This window comes from Apus apus, chromosome 12, assembly GCF_020740795.1.
Source record: "Apus apus isolate bApuApu2 chromosome 12, bApuApu2.pri.cur, whole genome shotgun sequence".
Taxonomy (NCBI): domain Eukaryota; kingdom Metazoa; phylum Chordata; class Aves; order Apodiformes; family Apodidae; genus Apus; species Apus apus.
This window is the reverse complement of record NC_067293.1, coordinates 9837923-9859250: the sequence shown is the minus strand read 5'-3', so window position 1 is coordinate 9859250 and position 21328 is coordinate 9837923. Positions and strand designations below refer to the sequence as shown.

The 21328-nt window shown below is 36.0% G+C and overlaps 1 protein-coding gene across 5 annotated transcripts in view; it reads right to left on the bottom strand.

The window, feature by feature from the left end:
- Positions 1 to 21328, bottom strand: part of STAG2 (stromal antigen 2) — a 76429-nt gene that overhangs the window by 17260 nt on the left and 37841 nt on the right. For all 5 annotated transcript variants that reach the window (XM_051630048.1, XM_051630050.1, XM_051630047.1 and 2 more), the window contains exons 2-22: positions 20363 to 20507; positions 18447 to 18525; positions 17185 to 17346; positions 15215 to 15311; positions 13994 to 14070; positions 12578 to 12782; positions 10348 to 10499; positions 9551 to 9624; positions 9314 to 9437; positions 8099 to 8197; positions 7921 to 8000; positions 7291 to 7398; positions 6397 to 6508; positions 5889 to 6006; positions 5084 to 5187; positions 4116 to 4208; positions 3837 to 3926; positions 2596 to 2799; positions 775 to 845; positions 335 to 422; positions 151 to 231 (exon numbers count right to left, since the gene is read on the bottom strand). In XM_051630048.1, coding sequence (XP_051486008.1) covers positions 151 to 231; positions 335 to 422; positions 775 to 845; positions 2596 to 2799; positions 3837 to 3926; positions 4116 to 4208; positions 5084 to 5187; positions 5889 to 6006; positions 6397 to 6508; positions 7291 to 7398; positions 7921 to 8000; positions 8099 to 8197; positions 9314 to 9437; positions 9551 to 9624; positions 10348 to 10499; positions 12578 to 12782; positions 13994 to 14070; positions 15215 to 15311; positions 17185 to 17346; positions 18447 to 18525; positions 20363 to 20406 — 2262 coding nt within the window. In that variant the 5' untranslated portion in view covers positions 20407 to 20507. The remainder of the gene's footprint in view (positions 1 to 150; positions 232 to 334; positions 423 to 774; positions 846 to 2595; positions 2800 to 3836; positions 3927 to 4115; positions 4209 to 5083; positions 5188 to 5888; positions 6007 to 6396; positions 6509 to 7290; positions 7399 to 7920; positions 8001 to 8098; positions 8198 to 9313; positions 9438 to 9550; positions 9625 to 10347; positions 10500 to 12577; positions 12783 to 13993; positions 14071 to 15214; positions 15312 to 17184; positions 17347 to 18446; positions 18526 to 20362; positions 20508 to 21328) is intronic.

The window sequence follows — 21328 nt, the reverse complement described above, 5'->3', positions numbered from 1 at the left end:
TCTGAAGAAATTCTTAAGAAATGCAGATTTAGGCAGGTCTCAGTATAAAAAAATAAAATTCTCGATCTTAATTCCACCACAGCTCCCACTTGATGACACTGCAGACATGTACAAATATTTATTTACTAATACAACTGGAACAAGGCATACCTTTGTGGAACTACTTTCAGTAACTTTTGCTAGCTGCCAAAGGATTACATAATGAGTACACTGCAGTGCATGAATAACAATCTGAAATTAAAAGGAAAAAATGCATTAGATGACAAAGGCCAATAAAAGACAGTAACAAAAGCTATTTGTTGTTGTACCTAGAGAACACATTTTAACTACAGACCTGTTCTGGCATGTCTCCATTTTCAATGCCAGTTTTCAGTAACTTGTAATTGCAGCCAAACAAGTCCCATCGTGATAGGTCATGAGCACTGGAAGCATTAGAAATGAAGCAAAGATGTAATTTAGCTAATACCATTTCTGCAATTCTATGTTAACAACTACTGTAAGATTAACTGGTTTAAAAGAAAACAAAAAACACACCAAAACCACCAGAACATCAAAACCAACAAAAAAAAAACCCAGTGAAACCCAACCAAACACCAAAACCACCAGAAAGCAAAAAAATCCCAGAATTCAGTTCTGTGTTTCTTCACAGCCATAATCCATCATATTCTGCACAATCCTCCGTCATTCAAACTAACAAAGAACTTCCAAGTTTCATTAAAAAGCTGACATACCAAACTGGAAACAAAAATAACCCCCACACCACAGCCTACTTACTTGTGGAAAGCAGTGATTCTCTTCAGAGTTGACAAGACTTGATATGCATCATCTTCATCAGGTTCCTCCCCCTATTAATAATCACACAGCAAGATACTGAGATATTCCAAGCAATGTCTGCTAAGCAAACTAAGGAACTTACAAAGTAAAAAAAACTAACCACTGAACCCTAAATCATGGTCTCCTTCCTCCCAGTCCAACCAACAGCAACCAGAGTAAAAGACCACATAAGAACTGTATCAAAATTATTTCTCAATGGCATGTTTGTTTTTCAGATGAGTTACGGAGACAGAGAGAGAAGGTACCAGGTCAGGTTTAGAAATATAGCAGTACAAGGAGAAATGGGGGAGGAGGGCTGCGAGAAAGTAAAAAAAGAGTAAAGTCTAGGACACCAGAACACAATGTATTCTGTAGGTGCTTCAATTTTTTCTGAAGAATCCAGCAGAGGCCACTGTCAGACAATAGATACTGGACTAGATGGGCCACAGGTCAGTACCTCAGTCTTACTTGAATCACAGAAAAATAGTCTTTGAGAGAGGAAAGGGCAGTATTTTGTTCTAGTTTCCCCATAAGTTCTGACAAACTTGCAATTGGAGAAAGAAAAGGTGCAAAAAGGAAATGGTCCAAAAAATATCTATTTTAGTACATCGGACAAATTATCCAAGGTCACTGTAACTCCTCCTTAGTGTACCAGAGATACTGCAAGTCCAACGTGTTTCCCTGTTCTGTAGTTGCAGCACCTTATCAAAGCACTATGGATTTAAACACTCCCACCAGAGTATTTTCCTTCAAGCCAACTGTCTGATATTTCATTCCCTTGCTTTACCTCTCATTCTTTTCTTTCTCACAAAGGGAGATATAAATAGATTACTGGACACATTTCTTCCGTAGTCTACATACACTTAGGGTTTCTAGAGTGGAGGTCTAGTTCAGGCCAATACAATAAACAGGAGCAAAGCTTGATAAAATAAGTCTGCACCAAGAAGTGAAGAGAATGAAGCTGTCAAAAAGACATTTCCCATGCTCCTTATCACAGATGAGGAGGAAGAGTTTTGTCTGAATGTCAGAGATCCCACATAGTGAAGTTAAATCCTGTATTAGAAAATTCTCACTCTTCAGATTAGTACAGTGTGGGAACAAAGTGATTTTTAAGCTAATAACGACATCTGCTTGGATTCAGGAAGGAAGGGGGAGTGTTTTCTACAGATTCTGATATTTATCAACAGCAACATACAACCAGAGGCAAGACTAGCCACACTAGTACATCTGAGAAGAATCCTAGTAGAATTACAACGCTACATCCTCAAAAACATGAGCCTAAAATGAAAATCCATCATTTATCTGAAACTTACCTCAAATTTCCCCCCTCCAAATTTGTAAAAAGGTGATTAAAATTTAAGACTCACTGTCCTAATATAAACAGTCTGACTACACATAATCACAGCAATAAAACTGTTGTATTACAGCACTTGATTTAACCGTTTTGAAAGCCAGAGGGAAGTTTCCATCCTTAACTCACTGACTTTAACTTACTATCTTTGTAAGTAATCTATATGATGGGATCAAGTGTACCATGACAAAGTTTGCAGATGATACCAAGCTAAGTGGGGAAGTGAAGTCATCAGAAAGGAGAGTCATTCTCCAAGAAGACCTGGACAGGCTGCAAGACTGGGCTAACAAGAACCTTACAATGTTAAACATGGACAAATGTAATGTCTTGCACCTGAGAACACATAATCCAGGAATGCAGCACAAAAAAAACCCCAACATACTGGAAGTATTTACACGGGCAGGAAAAGTTTATCTCGCACATTAAAATACCTCTTGCAGGAAGTCTTCAAGAAGTCGATTAAACTTGTCTGCCAACTCATCTATTAACTGACTTCTTGCAATGTCAACCCTGTTAAAGATTGTGAATTCTTCATTACAGAGAGCATGGTATGTTTTTGAACAGGCTTCCAAAACATCTATATCTGTGTGCTTCTCCACAATATCCCGGATTTGTCGCAGTAAGGCATCTAAATGCTACAAGAAAGATAAGGCACAGAAAAAAGTACGTAGTTTTTTTATATATATATATATATATTTTATATACATATGAAAACACATTCATGCATTTTCAACTAACCTTAACAAATTTTAAAAGGTAAACTCAATGTATTACTTTTCTAACTATGATACAGAAGACAAAGCACTTCCGGAAAGCTGGTGAAGACTGCGAGTAAATTTAAAACCTATGTAGCAGAAATGATGTAGGAGCTTTTCAAAGGCTTAAGATTCGAAGCATTTTTAAAAGTCATTACAAACTTACAACTGTAGGTATGCTTTTACCTAACAACTCAATTTGCAATGACAACTGAATACAGAAGCATTTATCTGCCACTCACACAAATGTTTAGTCATGGTCTTAGAAGCTGCATAATTGAAGATTTCATTTCATACTGAAACCAAACTTCAGTTGTTCTTATACGCCTCCCTAAACCTGAGTTACTCACTGCCAGGCTATGCTGTCAACTAAAGGTTTTATTACTTTTTGGACCCTCATGATTTCCAGCTACTTGCTTAAAAATACAGCAAAATATTGCACCTGAGAAGGAAAAAACTGAGACAAGAACAGCTTACACTTCATCAGCATAGCAGACAAAATGAGAGCAGTCACCAGATAATATGTGATCTAATAGTTTTCCTCTTCATGTAATGAAGATGGTGGCTTACTAGTTTCAGTGATCTGAAACTCATCAAGCTATTTCTACAGGCTTTCTCTCTCAGGCAGCATCCTCAAACATTACCATAACCCAATAAAGGCTCCTGCACAGAGTTAATCTAACTGGCAAGATTCTTAGGACTTGCCAGACAGGCCTCAGAAAATCCAAACTTCCAGTATCTCCAAGAACATCAGCCCATCACAGCTCTCCAGTCCAGGTCTCATTCTCTATTAGGATTACAATAAATGAAGTCTCACACAAAAAACTGCATCTACAATGGTGACTGAAAGCCCAATGACTAATTCTGAATTCTGGGGTTTCTCCTTTTGTGTTAAGTGTTACTGAATGTTACCTTACCTTTTCTAATCGCCCTGTTGTGTAAATTTCCAAATCAAAGTACTGTGGCAACTGCAGTAAGTTGGTGACTTTTTCTGCATCTACAGAATACTGTAAGATTGACAACAAAAAAAGTTTAAATGAAAACATCTTAGACAACACAATTCATTATAGATCAAACGTTACTAAACATTAGTAAGACAGAAGGAAGACTTTTGTGGGTCATACAGGTAATCAGAGAAACTATACTCGTTAACATTACACCAACAGTCCATCAGCATGAAACTGAATTAAACTCACCTTTGCTAGCAACTGAGGAAGTGCCACGGCAAAAAGTTCAGTAATTTTTGTCCTGTCATCCAACTGGGTTTTCTTTTCCTTTGCTGTCAGCACCTAAAACATTGGTATTGTGAGGATTTTACAACTGAAACTTTTGGTGCAAAGTTTCATTATCTTTACTGAAATGACAATTAGGGACCCACACTTCCCAATATCACCATAAAATATCAGTTAAAAAAAAAGCGCCAATTAAAAAAACCGCAAAACAAACCAAAAACCAAAAAACACTCAGCACTCAAAAAATAAACTCAAGAGTTACACCTAATACTACTGAAATTACCTTGAAAATAGAAAGTGACAGCCTAGAACAAAAGGTTTACTTTCCCTGCAACAAAATATCATGAGCAGAATGCTTTTTTTGACAATGCAAGCACAGCAAACCATTTCAGCTTGCTTACAATTTTTAATTAAATTTACTCAATTCATAGGTCAATCTGCTCTTCATAGAAGTTTTCCATCTGTACCTAAATGGGTTTCTTACCAAAAGCTGCACCACTCTTGAAAGCAGATCACTTTCCTACTTACATTCTATATAACCAGAAAAAAGCGAATTGGTGAACTGTCCTCCTTCCAAAGAGACTATGACATGTATTTCCTTCCCTCATTTAGCTCTTTAAAATTGGTAAGTTTTAGCTTTCCCAAACACTGATTACTGTTCTCCTTTCCAGCCATTCTTTCTTTCAGAATCAATTTTGTATTATTTTAATAGTAAAAACAAATGCAGTATCAAACACTATTAAGCACATGCCAAAACCCAAAAAAGTAAACTAGCCAGGGAAGTCAAGACACTGGAGACTGTGAAGACCAAAGCTGAATTTCCAAATTCAGTCCCCTCAGAAGCAGTATCCTACAACCTTTTCCTTTTTCCCACACTGTCCCCCCCACGATGATTCCCACATCTCTAGATGAGTAGCTTTTTTACTTCCTACCCTTTTCCCTGTTCCTCTTCCCACAGGAGGATGACATTCAGCTGCTTGCCGAATGGTACAAAGCATTATTTCAATCAGTGCGCTCTCCTGTCTATCCGTTAAAGCTGAAATATAAGAAACAGATGTTAATATACAGCTTGATTTTTTGTTTTCAGCAAGTGTTAGTATCTTAAGAATCAAAACACATGTTTATTTTTTTAAAGGAAAAGAAAGGACATTTATGCCAACAGCTGATTTCTGGGGTGTGTGGCACAGGGGATAGAGAGGATAAGCACCTTATAAAACAACACAAGAAAATATTTTAAATTGCCTGAGTGTCACTGTATAAGAGTCACAGGATAGGGTGAAACAAATAAACACATTTTGTAATAATTGGTCACTTCATTTTTCAGAGATCCATTTACTAGAACCCATGAATTACTGATTAGTTTGGTTTTACTGTCTCTAACGAAACAGTAGCATTTTCCATATGGTACTTTTAACACTCATTAAATGAACCAGTTTCTTAGTTTCTCCAAAGCCAGAAGTGCAGCCTGAACCATTGGGACAACCAGGGAACCAGACACTGCATGCTTACTCTTATGCTGTCTTTTCTTCCTACTGTTGCTCTTTTGTGTCTCACTTCCACACCAGAACTGATCTCTTTCAACTCTTCCTCACACTTTTTAATTAGTACTAGTGATTTATTATAGTAATGTAAAAACAGAGAATATATGGGGACTCACAGATGCAAATATATTATCTCCTTTTAAGTCAAGGCTGAAAGAAATTGTATAGCAATAGGAAGATCTACAAAATCTCTTACGTTCTTCTCCATTGAGAGGCTCCTCCAACAGAAGACTGTTCATACATTCCCAGTCCTTCAAGAGGTCTGTTGCACAGTCCCACATGCTGTCCACAAGATAAGCAGCATGTTCATGCAACTAAAACAAGAACAGATTATGAATTTTTCTTGATCAGCAATAAAGTTCATTACAGAACTTGCTAAATACAGGGTATTATTCTTACTTGCCTCCTGTCTGTGGCAAGAAAATAGAAAAGTTTGTGAGCTCTCTGGTTCAACAGAAGACTTTAAGACTTTTTTCTTTAATCAACTGGAAAAGATTAATCCACACTAACTGCTACAAAGAGCAGTGCGGGGTGGGCAGCTGTGGGGATTTTTGATTGGGGTTTGTTGTTTTTTTCCATCTCTCCCTTTAAAATCCCATAAATCATGGTTTTCTTCCTCCTATATATTAGCATTAAGAGTGGCAGAAAAATATTTGTTGGAATAGAGTTCACAGCCTCTTTCAATACCCTGAAACTCAACTTACTTCACTTTCCAAAAAGAAAAACACTAATGTCTTCACAAGATTAGCATTCGGACTTTGTCTTCCCCTCCTTTTTAGTATTCCATCATCTTCAGGATCTCTGCGGCTGAAAAGCCTAGAAAAAAAAAAATTTCAGATTAAGTTTGCTACTGTCAATTCACATCAGGATATTGCTGTTTGCAAACACACACTTAATACCCTTCTGCTTGGATTCACATTTTCTTTTGAAAGGAAGTAATTTGAGACAAGTATCAGTTGAACAATCTCATATATGCTGAGTTGGTATTTCAGCAACTGTTTGCAGTGGAATGCATAATTATAGCAAACATCAGTGATAACTGCAGGTGCTCGAAAGTCCCATGCTCTTCTTCAGCAAACTACACTTTCTGAACCTCCCCACAGGCAACTTTAATGCAGCAAATAAATACTAGAAGAAGTTCTGAAAAGTATGAGATGGATTTTATTTTCCTATACACCTGATAAAGATGTTGATTCACTGTTTTGTTTATTTAATGAAACAGTCACATTACCCAACTTGAAGAGTGGGGTGGGGGCATGGGGAAACTATGAATGGAAACCTACTATTTCTAGGCAAGCACATGCTTCATGTATCAAACTAAATGAGAATTTTAAGACATTTCACAGAACAAAGGAAGGATGTTTTTATTATATTTCCTGTAGGTATAAGCTTTTAAAGAGTGATCTTCAAACTTAGTATTCTCCATTCAGAAAAATGACAACAGTTAAGACTACAGTAGTGTTACATTTTCTGTAAGTTATTTCCTAAGGCCACTTCAGAATTTGGTTTTCCTTTTCTTAATTAAAACTAATGAGAATCATTAATGCACACATGAAAATCCAGAGAACAAGAAGTTCATTATTATTTCTCCATCTTACTTTTTATAAAGAAATTCCCCTGCAGCAACTGCTACTGGCCGATGAGCTGAATAAACCAGATGGTAGACATTTTCACAGTCTTCAGCAGTCAGAACTTCTTCACTACTCCTAGGGTTGGGATGGGAAGAAGGAAAAAAAATACTGAGTCAATAGATTATGAATTCTAATGAGGGAGACAGAAATTAAGGACAATCTAAATCTCTTACTTTAACTGATCATCCTAAAACCCAAAACAAGACAGCTCAGTTTCAAAGTCTTCCTGAAAAAAAATTACTGGCAAGTATGAGCATTTGTTAGAAGGTTATGCTCAAAAATTTAGCTACTGTGTAATGTTCAATGTATTCTGTATTTCTTCAGTTCAGATATTCCACAATTGCTTCAAATTAGGGAGACAGAATTTAAAGTTTCTTGCCTTTACAATTACTTTACTGTGGTATAAAGTAACAGCACTATTCTAGCCAGATTATTTTTGAAATTCTGATTTGTCTGATTTTAAGATGCATAGACATTTCTTGAGATGTTTGATTATCTGAATTCTGTCAAGCTGGTGTCCTTGCCCACAGGTATGAGAAATACCTTTAAGTTTTATTATCTGTTTTAGGTCAGGTAAGGAGGTATATATGTACTTACTGTAAAACAAGAGTGAGTAATTTTATTGCTTGGACTGCAACATCATATTCTTTGTCAAGAGTCATAGACACAATTCTATCCTAAGAACACAAAAGAAAGTATTTCAAGGAGGGGAAAAAAAAGTGTAACACATTTTTAAAAAATTAATACATACTTAAAAATATGAAGTTACACTAACCTTGAACCGGCTCGTGAAGAGTTCCAATTTGGAATTAAGCTCTTTATTATAGTAAAGCCCTTGCAAAGCAGTTAGGCATTTGAGTCTTACTTCCCCTTGCTGAAATAAAATTAAGAATGGAATGAAAAGTCAAGTATAGGATACAGATGTGATCTTCAAATCACACAAGACTTTTTTGTAGTCATAATTCAACAATAAAGATTAAACACTGTCAAGATACACTACTGATAATCATGTTTGTAACAAGGCTATGAAGGAAAAAGAAAAAAAAAGCCAAACCACAATACAAAACCAAATAACCTCAATGTCTTACTGCAGTTAGTATCTCTGTAAGTCAAAATACACTAGTCCCATTCATTAAAGATGTACTCTAAATATTCAAGGTATGTACAATTTTGTTTCCTTTCACTTAAAACTGGCAGCATCTACCTCATTAACAACCATCTCGTTAGATCAGCATTACAAAATAGAGAGAACTATTCATTTTAAAGTACAAGATCTACTTAGGCAGCAAAGATGTTTTAAGATATAGATGCAGAAATACTTTTCAAAAGTCTAGGACAACTTCATGCAGTTGATTATCACTCCACTGCCAGAGGTTATTGTTTTTTTGATACCAAACCCATGAACAGCAAGGAATGAGTGAGCATCACTTATTTGTTCCAATTCAAATTCCATAGCTTAAAGTCTCCAATTTTAGAACTGAGACAAGACTCAATACTGAAATCAAGGATTATTTGTAAACTCTATCTGTCGACCACTCCAAGCAGAGAATAATCTCTAGATGGTAGCAAGGAAGTAACAGCTTGAAGACCTCATCAGCACAAAAGGGGACTTTTGAGAGCTAGCTGAGAATGCTAAAAAGTTTCTTTACCTGGCAAAACAGAGAAACTGTTAGGCTATATGACTGGATTACTCCATGTGAAATCCTTAATTTTAAATAGTTTAGTATTATCAAGTAGAAGTCTGTATCAGCAATAAATAAATAGAAAAAGCCATTTCCTTACAAATCTATATATATTTTCTAAAACCATTCAAATTATTAAAGTCTAGTTTATATATCTGTATGTTGAAATGCCGGTGCTTCAGAGTGATAAGAAAAGCACTGACTGATTAAAATAGTTTAAGAGATCAGAACTTAGTCTGGCAAGATGAGCAACCAAAAACGTGCAGTTATGCTTCATGATTCTGTTTCTTTTCCTCAAGGCAGCTTACCTTATCATGCATAGTCCACCCTACATATTTTAAGTAGCTGTCATTGAGAAAGGCATCACTGTACATCTTCATCCATATTCCAATCTCTTCAATACAGATAGCTCTTATTTCAGCAATTGCATCTCTGTAGAGAAAAGCAAGAAAAAGGATCAACCAGATGAATAATCAGAAATATTCTGTCACCAGGTTCTAAAATAAGTTAATGAAGCTATAAATTACTTACTAAGAAAAACTTACCGGTATCTATGCACAAAAACACCTTTAAATATTGCATTCATCATGTTTTCTATTTCATCCTGATTCTCCTGAAGCTGAAAGAATGAACAGAGCACAAACAGTGAGCAGCACTTTCAGTCAGATCAGATGGTGCTGATGCCAACTAAATTAACATTTGCAAGTGTGGCAATTAAATCCTTTCCTGAAATACTCTCAAAACTGTTTCATAGTACAATATGCTATTATTTAAGGAATTTTATCTACCACAGCATACAAATTTTAGTAATTCTGACCACTGGGAAATAGCTCTTCAACTGTGACAAAGATATCTTAGGTTTCCACGTGCTCCTTAAATTCTTTATAAGAAGACTTGATTTAATTTTCCAGCAACTTTTAAAACCCTTACTTTTTAAGACATCTATTATGGTTTTATGGACATGTATTATTAGAACAATAACCAATCATGTGAACTCCTTTACAAGGACTCTTTCTTTACATTAAACTTTATGTAATCTAAAAAGAGATGATGCAAACGAAGAACGGATCCTGAGTTCCCTAGAAGCCAAAACCAGCCAATGTATGGTAATTTTTTTTTTCATGTTTGAGCTCAGTTTAGGAAACTAGTCAACAAATACAGTTAAGACACTAACAACTTAAAGAATGAAACAGAGGGACTAAGAACCACCTTTACACAAACAAACCAAAAAACCCAAACCAAACACAAGCCAAAAAGCCCAACCAAATTCAAGAACAAGATCAATTATTGTCATTTCTGAACATTCATACTATGCATACCAGCCACAGACAGTTGCACTAACCTCCTTTCTTTTTTGTAGTAAGAGTTCCAGCCTATCATTAGCTCGTTTCCCAATTATTTTATTTCGTTCTGCTTCATACTGCCGTTGTGTGTTGTCCATGTTAATACTAAGATTTAATGCCACATTCACTAAAGCAGTCATCAACTTCATGGCTACAAAAGAAGTTAAAAGTGTAAGGATTATTTAAAAGGTCACCCGATCTAAGAAAAACTGTAAAAATCTTGATATCTCCTCCGGTTAACCCTTTCTGCATTTATGAAAATATATTCACTGGAAATTTCTTGACACACAAACTTTAGTAGTGTTTTACCAAACACTGCATTATTACTTATCAACACAACAGATAAAACATTGACATTTTGTTCTTTTCTTTCTTTCAATTTTTTAATACTATAAGCATTACTGTTGAATTGAGATACAGGATATGCATCCCCCAAAAAATGAAGGTGGGATTGAAGACTTACAAACATAGCCCAGGAAATATTAAAAGGATTCCATTATGAGAATCAGTAGAATGCCATTACTAAATCATTCAACCTCAAATATGCCAGAAGTTTTTTCTTCAAAAGGTTATATCTTAGACCAGGAACACCATCATATCAGACCATTCCTCTCTCTCAATTTAATTTTTCTTTAAATATTCCTCTATTTGCAGCAGCATAAAAAAAGCACATTAGCCAATTAGAAGCCAGAGGACTGACAAAAATGTAAAATACACTTGCATAGGGTTTTTTTGTGCTTTTATTTCTTAATCAAACCTTTTAAAAATGGTGCAGACAAATATGCCTATTCCAGGAGGTGGTCAGCAGTACACTTGCTTTTCTTATGGACTTTTGTAACAACAAGGCATGAAAAGGGCTTGCATCAGCAGAGTGTACACACAACATTATTAAACGTGTAACACTAGTATTAAGTTTATAAGGCATATGACATGAAGATATATAAAAACATTGTTGCACACTGTTATGTCCAACGATATAAAGATGAAAAGATCAAATCTGAGTGAATCATAGATGCCAAAATTACTGTAACAGTAAATATGGATAACAAGGACTTTGTTTCTGTTTTTATACAGTCTTGAAGAATACAAACTGTAATCTCATATCTGCAACTTTAACTCAGGCACAACTTAAATGAAAGAAAATAGTAAAAACTTGTTTTTTTTAAGAACTAGCACTTGTATTACTCCTATGGTACAACAGTCAAGTCAATGGGTGATACAGCAAAAACAGTATATTCTCCTGAAATAAAAAGTTTTGTTCCTCTCTCAATAGTAGGAGTCTCACAGCAGGAGCTTAATGTGCAGTGTAGTCATGTATATTCCAGAGAGATGATCAATGAAACAGAACAACTGATCAGAGCCAGAACTGAAGCTAGCTGTCAATCAGCCAGTCCCACTGAAGCTAGTGAGAACTATTTCCAATGTGGCAAAAACCTCAAGTTTCCCATACAGTCTAAATTCACCCTGTTCAGACTAAAACTGCTGTAATAAGCCTTACATAAGTAGACTGCTGCACAATGCCATCTGAGACCCTTCCTCATTAATCAATCTGAGTGTATGACTTCCTTATCCAAGAAGCTTATCCTTTGTCCATATACCGACACACTTCTTCACAACAGGCCATACTTCACTCCTAAGGTATTTCTTAATTTAACAGATATGGGGGAAAAAACCTTGCATAAAAAGGACAATTACTTAAGTGACTGGACCACCAGTGACGCATTCTTTAAAACTATGGATGGAAAAGCAACTTTGAATGACATTGAATGACATTGCACCATGACCTCAATATACAGCACAATTTAAATTTGTAGTAAAAATTGCATCCAATCTAAAACATGACTCCTGTTTGAATTAATGCATAGCATGAACAGCCTCAACTGCATCTGAGGTTAAAAAGATACCTAGCACCTTTACTGTGAACAAAGACAAGCTTGTAGAATCAACTTAAAAGTTTCCTTCTATTTACTTTCTCCACTAGACTTAAAGCTAAAAAATCCTAAGTAATGGACAGCAGGTAAAGAAGGTTCAAAATAATGCTGTCTTTTTCAGTACTGGAAGCCAATAAAGACAAGGTAAGAGAGCTGTACCAAAATAAGTTACATAAGATGAAAACTGTATCACACAATGAAACTAAGTTCAATGTCAAATATCAGGAAGTCCAACCAGAACAATTATTTCCTGTGTAACACAGAACATAATATACACAGATAAATATAATCCACTGACCTGCCAGGGTGCTAGTGTGCCGAAATGCTCTGACTTGGGAGTCTGACAGCCCCGTAAGCAGTGAAATGACAGTATCCATCATATATTCATCATATATGATGCTATACTGACATTGTCGGACAAGTACTCCAATGAACTCACAAAAACTGGATTTGAACTTCTTCCACTGGGGACCAGCCATAGTTAGTGGATAATCTCCACTATCCTATTAAAAAAAAAAACAAACAACAAAAAAGGAAACAGGAAACTCTTTCAAACATCTTAGAAGTTATTTAATTATTTAATTAACAAGAGATGATTACAACTTTAAAGCCAAAATCTTCAAAGCCATAAAAACAACACATTAGGAGAATGTGATTACACAAATACACATCCATGTTGCAGCTCAGGCTTGTTATTTGTAGAGACATTTACACAAGTCCTACCTTAAAAACTGCACATAATCAGATATAGTAAAGTAACTACTAATTTCTTCTTTCTGTCTTACTGCCTTAGAATTCCTACCTCTTACAAATCTGCTTCACGTTACACTAGAACAAATGAACCATCACATGGTTAGATAACATGTTCAGGAAAACTCAGTTCAGAACCATGATAAAGTTTGCATATCAGACTGAAAATCCTTGAAGTCATGGGATGACCTACTGGAACACCTTGAATGTAACAAATGTGACTTCCTCTCCTGATTTGGGAACCTTTACAAATAATGGTGAAGTGATGGGGGGGAGGGAGGAGGAAATTAGAGCATCACAGAATCCTAGGGGTTGGAAGGGACCTCGAAAGATCATCTAGTCCACCCCCCCACCCCCCCCCCAACAGAGCAGGATCACCCAGAGCACATCACACAGGAATGCGTCCAGGTGGGTTTTGAATGTCTCCAGCAACGGAGACTCCACACACCCACACATCTCACATCAACACACTCAGTGGAACAAAAAGTGACAATTGAAAGTAGAAGTATTTATAACCTCCATGAAAGGCAAAGAGTTAGTCTTCAATTGGAGAGTAATCAAATTCGGATCCCCACCATTTGCAGATTAATGAAAGCACAGAAATAAATTTAGCAACCATTTTAAAAATAAAAGATTACTTAAAAGGCCTTACATACACAACAGGAAGAGGGAGGCATCCCACACAGCTCAACAGCAGCAGTAGTTCCCACTGTTCACAAATTTAAAGTTGGCACTGATTTCTTAAACCATTAATTTAAAAAGTTATACACATACAGAGCTTTATTCCCCGTTCTTACAAATCCACTGAAATAAGGAAGTTCAAGATTTTCATTCACAGAAGCCTTGCCATTTTTGCAGCTGACTTTACCCTTGAAAGAAACCTGTAGCCATGTGATCCACTAAGATTAGGACAGATAAAATAAACAATTTGTATCAACACATTATCAGCACTTCATTAAATTACCTCATCAAATTCTTCAGTCATTTTTCGGATTATTTCAGAATTCTGCATATGTCGGAACATCTCTGCTGTAACAACTCCTGCAATTTAGATATCAGATTATTAACACTTTTAATATGAAAGAGGCAGATGACAGATCACATCTCCTGCTACAATGTACAAATGATCCATTTTCAGCTAACCTACAGATTATACATGTATTAAGAAGGTACACATTTTTTATTTTAGCATCCACGTATAACAAGCACTCGGCATCAATACTTTTGTGTGTGCTTGTACACACACCTCTAAAAGGAACTCATTCACTCATATTCAGAGGTCAAAGACACTTGTGCCAGACCTCTTAATACCTGAGACACTACACTAATATAAAGTTACCTTTCAAGACTCAAGTTTCTAAGCGGTGTAAAACAATTTTGAACAGTACTATTGCTATTTATTATCTTCTGAACTGTAATAAGCACTGATTTCAGGCAATTTCTATTTTTCTTAGCCTCAGATTGTTAAAAGTGTAAATGGTGATATAAAAACAAACAGATCTTCTAAGGTTTACTGCAACTATACTAAAAAAATTCATGGCAAGGATAATCTCAGTCTTAAAAGTTTCTCTAGTTCTACTTGGTAACGATAATCAAAAGGTCACCGCTTTTGAAAGCATGGATAAACTCTGAGGAATGCTATTAGCTTTCTGGAGATTTATGCACTTTAGAAGTTTATCAGGACAGAGAAACACTTGAGCAGCTCAAATTGCATCAAGTCCTACTCTTACCAAGCACAGTGACACTGCAGGGTAAGTGTAAGTTACCTTCTCCACTTCAAAAGAAAGTGAGGAGAAAAAGAATGGAGGATGTGAAAATGAGGAAAGAAAACCAGAAAATAAAGAAATAAAATATGGAAATACAATCTTACTGTAAACACGCTACCATGAAGTTGTCCATATTATCTTTTAAATAAAGCTTCTCTACAAATCTTATGAAACACTCTTAAAATATGGAATTAAAAGAAATAGGCAAATCCAAACTAGAATTCCAAGACTGAACAAGCCAAACTACTAATGTTTAAAAACAGAGATGGTTTTCTGAGTTACCAGCAGGAGCAGAGAATAATAATGTAAACCAGCTGGAGGGATGGACCAGTCCTACAGTACATGTCGTATAAAAGCAAAGAAGGAGAATCCTACTGAAATATTACTTATATGGATGATTAAACACTTTGGTATCTTACCTTTGCAGCCTGAACACTGAATAAAGAAGTTAATGAGATCAAGAAGTGCTATATCTCTGTCATGTTTGTATGACTCTATCCAGTCATCCACTACAGACTGAAAAGAAACAAATATAAAGGCACTTTTTAGTTGTCATATATCAAAGACATTCAGTGCTATTTAACTGCTTTCCAGTAAGTGATTCTTGTGCCTTGGTTTTTGATTAATACAGAACAAAATTTTTGAACGATCCCTTGCTGCTATAACTTTAGTTTTCAAGAAAAGAATAAACATATTAATGTATGAAATTAACACCTAAACATAAGCACATGAATACCATATAGTCCTGTAGTAACATTTTTTTAGGAAGAATGCCAAAATAATTGGTATACTTTACAGAAACAGGTTTGGGTTTTTTTTTTGTGGTTGTTTTTTGGTTTTTTCTCTTCTAGTGATGCTTCTCTAAAGATATTGTTTAGGTGTTCAGTTCCAAAAACTCCCAACACATTAGTTTCTCCAAATATTTTATCTCAGTGAATGAAAAGATGCCAGAGAAAAGATGCTTACTCAGAAGAAGGTATGGAACAGAATTTAAAATAAAAGTTATCAAAATCTTTTCAGGTAAGAAAGCACTGAGGGCCACAGAGAAAATGTTTTACACTGAGTGCTGAAGTGTAGTTACCTTTAGAAATACAAGAATCTTTTTTCCTCCTTAATTTTGACCCCCCCAAAAATTAATTAATATTCACTCTATTACTGAGGTATTAATTATCCAATTCAACAGAGTAATCAGTCCTAGCAAAGGTCCATTTTACTCTTGGAAAGCAAATTTTTGTTACTGTATATCACTTTAAACAGTTAACATGTCACAAAGATACAACTGCTGACAACTGGCTGAAAATGTAGCACACACAAAGTATACAGAAGTTTTTTCCACTTGCTTTTAAATACAGCAGAACAAAACAAATGATGGAGGTATCAGAATTCTCTGTGCAAATACACCAAAGTAGTCTGTTCTTTTTTAAAGTCTGAATTAAATTTCTGCCAAGAAATTCAGGCTTCAAGGTTCCCAGCTCTAATGCAGGAGCCTACAAATGTTGCTAGAACTGCATATGGACCCTGCTTCCTGCAGGCGTATCGGAAGCTGTAAACTCTAGATTTTCAGTCCCAGATACTGTCTTCAACGCTGCTGAGGAAGTCACATGAGTGAGTCAGCAGGAAGGCTTCATGGCTGACAGGCTTACAATTTAACTCTTGCTCCACTGAAAGATTCACACAATCAGGCAACTGATGTACCCATGTAACTAATTTTCTGAAAAAGTGCTACATTTCTCCATTGACTGACTTCAGTCCTGTTAGTACATGCCGTGAAGACAGTTCCTAGAGCAGAGACTTCAAACAGGTTAAAATTTCTTTAACCCAAATTCCACCCAATTAAGAGTGTCGTAATATACGTTAGCAAGTCAACTTAGGGGAAATTTAAAGAGTAGTCCTGATGTTGCAGCTAGTGATTTTACTTTGGGTGAGAAAAAAGAAGTTATTTCTTTTCAGGTAATACCAGATAATCCCTGGGAGCACCTACAAGAAACTACAGATTTCTTGTTAAGTTCTATGACAACTATTGGCATAAACCCCATTTGTATTTAGTTACAGCCACAGAAAAAGGACTTTAAATCATGTAATCTAAAATAATCTTTCTTCAATTAGGATAGTGAAAATTCACTTTGAATCATAGTTTGAATTTCGTTATTGTATATGTGATTATTTATGCCTGACATTTAGAAATGAAAAAATCCGTTTGTTCAAATTCAAATCTTAACAATAAATTAAAAAAAGATAACTTTTTAAACAAATCTTGATCTGGAACTAAAAACAAAAAATTGAAGAAAAAACTACTTTAGGCTTTGTTTAAGTAATTCTTACATACAGGGAAATATTGCTATATTGAATTGAATATTTATCCAAGCCATAGAGATATCCTAAATCTTACCTGCATAGCACTCTTGCCCATTTTAACTACCTCAAACAGCATCATGTTTTCCACACCATTCTGTTGATGATGTCCATTCATCCGATTTGGACCACCAGGCTTCCCTCCTCCGTTTCCACCTTTCCCCTTCTCTGCTGGTCCTTTTTTTCCTTTTTTACAGGTCTGCAATCACACACATGCACAAGAAGTTTTAACTTGGTATTATGTAGTGATTAAAAGAAAGTTACTATTCACACCATGACAACTATACACAAGGCCTTTCATTTTCAGGAACCAGACTTAAAATCCCAAGTTGAAAATCCTGAGTGATACAAAGACCAAAAAGAATTCCATGGGTTCCATGTCCTCCTTCCCTCATTTAAAATCATCTAGCAACTAAAAATGTGATTAGCGATAGTAGATGACACAAAGATTTTTCTCATATTTAAATTGTAAAACAATTATACAGATTTTATTTAAAACTGCTATGGCAATTCCCTTAACACACCTCACAAAGTCTCCTTTGCAACTCATTAACCTTTTGGTTTTTAATTCGAGCACACATTGGCAAGCATGGGTGAGGAAAAGCAGACAGGTGTCTTGTATTCGATTCCCCAAACCAAGTATGACTTACAGAAAAAGATTAAACAGAAATGAAATTACTGTTAAATAAAACTATTTATCACCACCTCTTAATAGCTGAACAGTCTGTACCAGTTCAGGTAGATGGGGTGCCCAGCAAGGTGGTCACAGCCCAGGCTAGCCATGGCAATGGAATAACTGTGGTGGGTGCCAAGCCCATGAGAGGGCAGAAGCCACCACCCAGGCAGGGAGGACACCCATCTGATGAGGGGAGAGAAGGGCTAGTAATGGGGTTTAGACCTCCCATTTGGGCAATGTGATCTCCTGACAGTTAATAACCAAAAAAAAAAAAAAAAAAAAAAATTAATTTGAATTACTGGCTTCTGTTCACTTTCCCAATTAAGAGAGAACCAGAATTAATGATATCAACCAAAGAGACTGTATTAGCACTAAATTTAAGTATAGGATGGACCAAATGCAGAGACACTAAACAAATCAATGCTCATCTTTTTCTCCTCCACCAAGGAAATATCATGCAAATACTCCAGATGGAGCATTTCAATGCAAATACAAATATGAACTCTCTTCACAGAACACTTGCATTTTCAGAACATATTCTTAGCTCATTCAGCTTCAAAGCAAGTACTGAACTCTTAAGTTCATAAAAGAAGTGTTTCAGTATCCCCATAAACTTCACATACTTTTCCTTTGCCTTGTTTTTGGTTTTTTCCTTCAATATCCTCAAAGTCTGTATCGGAAGAGAAGTGTGTTTCAGACTCCCTGCAAAGATAGAAAGACAAATTATTTATACATTTAAGCAGAAACATTCTTCAATATACGGAATGAAGTCACATCATGCTCTCAGTCCAGTAAGTCAACCCTAACAGTGAAATTGGTTTTTTTAAGTCTACTGCTAAGGAACAGGCAAGAGCATATCCGTGCACCCACACCCCACCCAGCCTCCCCCAAACAATCTACCTGCAAAGAAAGCCAGCTAGGAAGGTTAAGAGATGTCAAGCTGGCTAAAAAATAGAAACAGAATGGGAGCCTTGCTTTTGGCTTTTGACAAATATTACACCATCCCAAAAAGCACGGAGCACAACAAATATCTGCCACAAATACATAAACAAAATAAGAGAATAAAAAGCCCAACAGGAAAACAAGCAATCACCACCTTCCCTCATAACCAATGTGTCTCAGCAGATCTCTCCATGCTGTGTTAGGAATTAAACAGTTAGGAGGTATGTACTTATGTGGAAAGGTACAGAAAAGAAACGTAGGTGAGGTTTCTCCACCAAAAAGATAGCCTGTAGTTCTGTTTAGGCTTGTAAGATAAGGAGATGTTTAACAATTTATGAACTTTCTCATTTAATTTTCCCCATTTATTAAAATATGCTGCATCAATATACAAACTCTCTCTCGCCAACAATGATGGGGTGTAGATGTGAAAACACCTGAATTATTAATAGAGAATGCTTTGCTTATTTATTCTCTATTTCTACATTTCCTGTAGAACAACACTTGAATGATGCTACTAGATCTTGTTTTAACACATACATACATGCAGTATGATGAATTCCAGGTACCATCACAAACTTTTGATACACACTTCCTGATTAAATTTATCAATGCAATCATAGAGATGACATGGGGCACAGGAGACCCATTCCTATGTATTTATTTGAAATGCTCCAAAACAATCCATAGACCTAAGGTCTCTCACTATTGCAAATCTGAGACTGTAGAAACTGTATTTCATATTAAACCATCTTCCAATTTACCTTTATTTCTCATTAAAAGGAAAAAGAGAAACCACACAACCTCATTGATACATCACATCTTTGTGTCTTTTTAGACTGTATACCAATTTAATCCATTTCATCAGTCTGTTGAAATGTATTCATGCCAATTTCTTGACAGTTAGAAGGTCAGAATTGGATTCATTTGGTCTGCTTAAAATAACTAATTTTTAATTTACTTTTTATTTTTATAACTAAAATGTAATCTATGCCTCATTTTAAATCTTGGAAATTCAAATGCATATTTCTTAATAGCTGTAGGAAGACAAGCAAGCTAATAAAATTATGTCAAAAAACACCAAGGAGCAGATGCCTGGGGGCAGCTAAGTCTATGGCTTTAATGAAAGCATTTGGTGTTGGGTATTTTAAGTACCAGGCAACCTGCCCCAGTTATTAAGGGCAAATACCTCAACCACTTCCTCTCATTCCATAATGAGTCTTCAAAGAAGAAACATTTTTTGGTATTCCTAATCAAAGACCTTCTTATTCAAACATTTAATTTTGAAAGACAAAATAGTGAGTAATACATCACATCAACCGAAAAGTTTATTGTCACAATGGCTTTCTACCAGCAAAGATTAAATATTTATTTAAAGTAACTAAGCACTTCCAAAATCTTAATTTTCATTAATGCTATATATTCAAGGAAGAATTCAGAAAACGCTTTATCAACATCTCAATAGCAAAAAAAAAAAAAAAAAAAAATCCTATTCCCTTATTTTATTTTCTCATTTCCAAAAGAAAACCAACCATATGTGTTAACACTAAAAACACACGCTACATTTAAAAATGAAACTACAAATTTTTAAAACACTTACTGAAGGAGAGTAAAATCAGTTGGTATTTCTGGAGCTGCTATCATTTCTTTATCATCTTCTGGAACACCACTGTATTAGAAAGATATTCAAAAACCAGTCTGAAGTACAAGCTTACTTTTCCTTCTTCCTTTGTAGTGGACAACTTCTGTAATAAAGTACACAAATAAACACAGTGAAATTTCTTCTACATACAAAGGGGTAAAAAAGTTGGAAACAGAAAATTTAGTTCACACCACCCGCTGTTTCCAACCAAGCGTTTCCCTGTTTAAAGACAAAACCACCCAGACACACAAAAAAACCACAAACCAACAACAACAACAAGAAAGTTCAACAAGGCGATCCCAAGCACAAATACAGGGTGGGCAGAGAATGGACTGAGAACAGACTTGGGGGGTGCTGGTTGATGAGAAGCTCAACATAAGCCAGCAATGTGTGCCTGCAGCCCAGAAAACCAACCGTGTCCTGGGCTGCCTCAAAAGAAGAATGGCCAGCAGGTCAAGGGAGCTGATTCTTCTCTATTCTGTTCTCCTGAGTGTCTAGGTTCTGGAATCCCCTGTGTTAACAAGGCTATGGAACTGTTGAAGGAAGGCCACAGGAAGGCAATGAAGATGATCAGAGGGCTGGAGCCCCTCTCCTATGAAGGCAGGCTGCAAGAGTTGGGGTTGTTCAGCCTGGAGAAGACAAGGCTCTGGGGAGACCTTAGACCACCTTCCAGTACCCAGAGGGGCTACAGGAAAGCTGGGGGAGGACTTCTTACAAAGACACGTAGCAACAGTTTTAAACTGAAAGAGGATACATTTAGATCAGATCTTAGTAAAATACTCCTGAGGATGAGACACTGGCACTGGGTGTCCAGAGAAGTTGTGGATGCCCCCTCTCTGGAATTGTTCAAGGCTAGGTTGGATGGGGCTTGGAGCAACCTGGTCTAGTGTCCCTGCCCATGCAGGGGCGTAGGAACTAGATTAT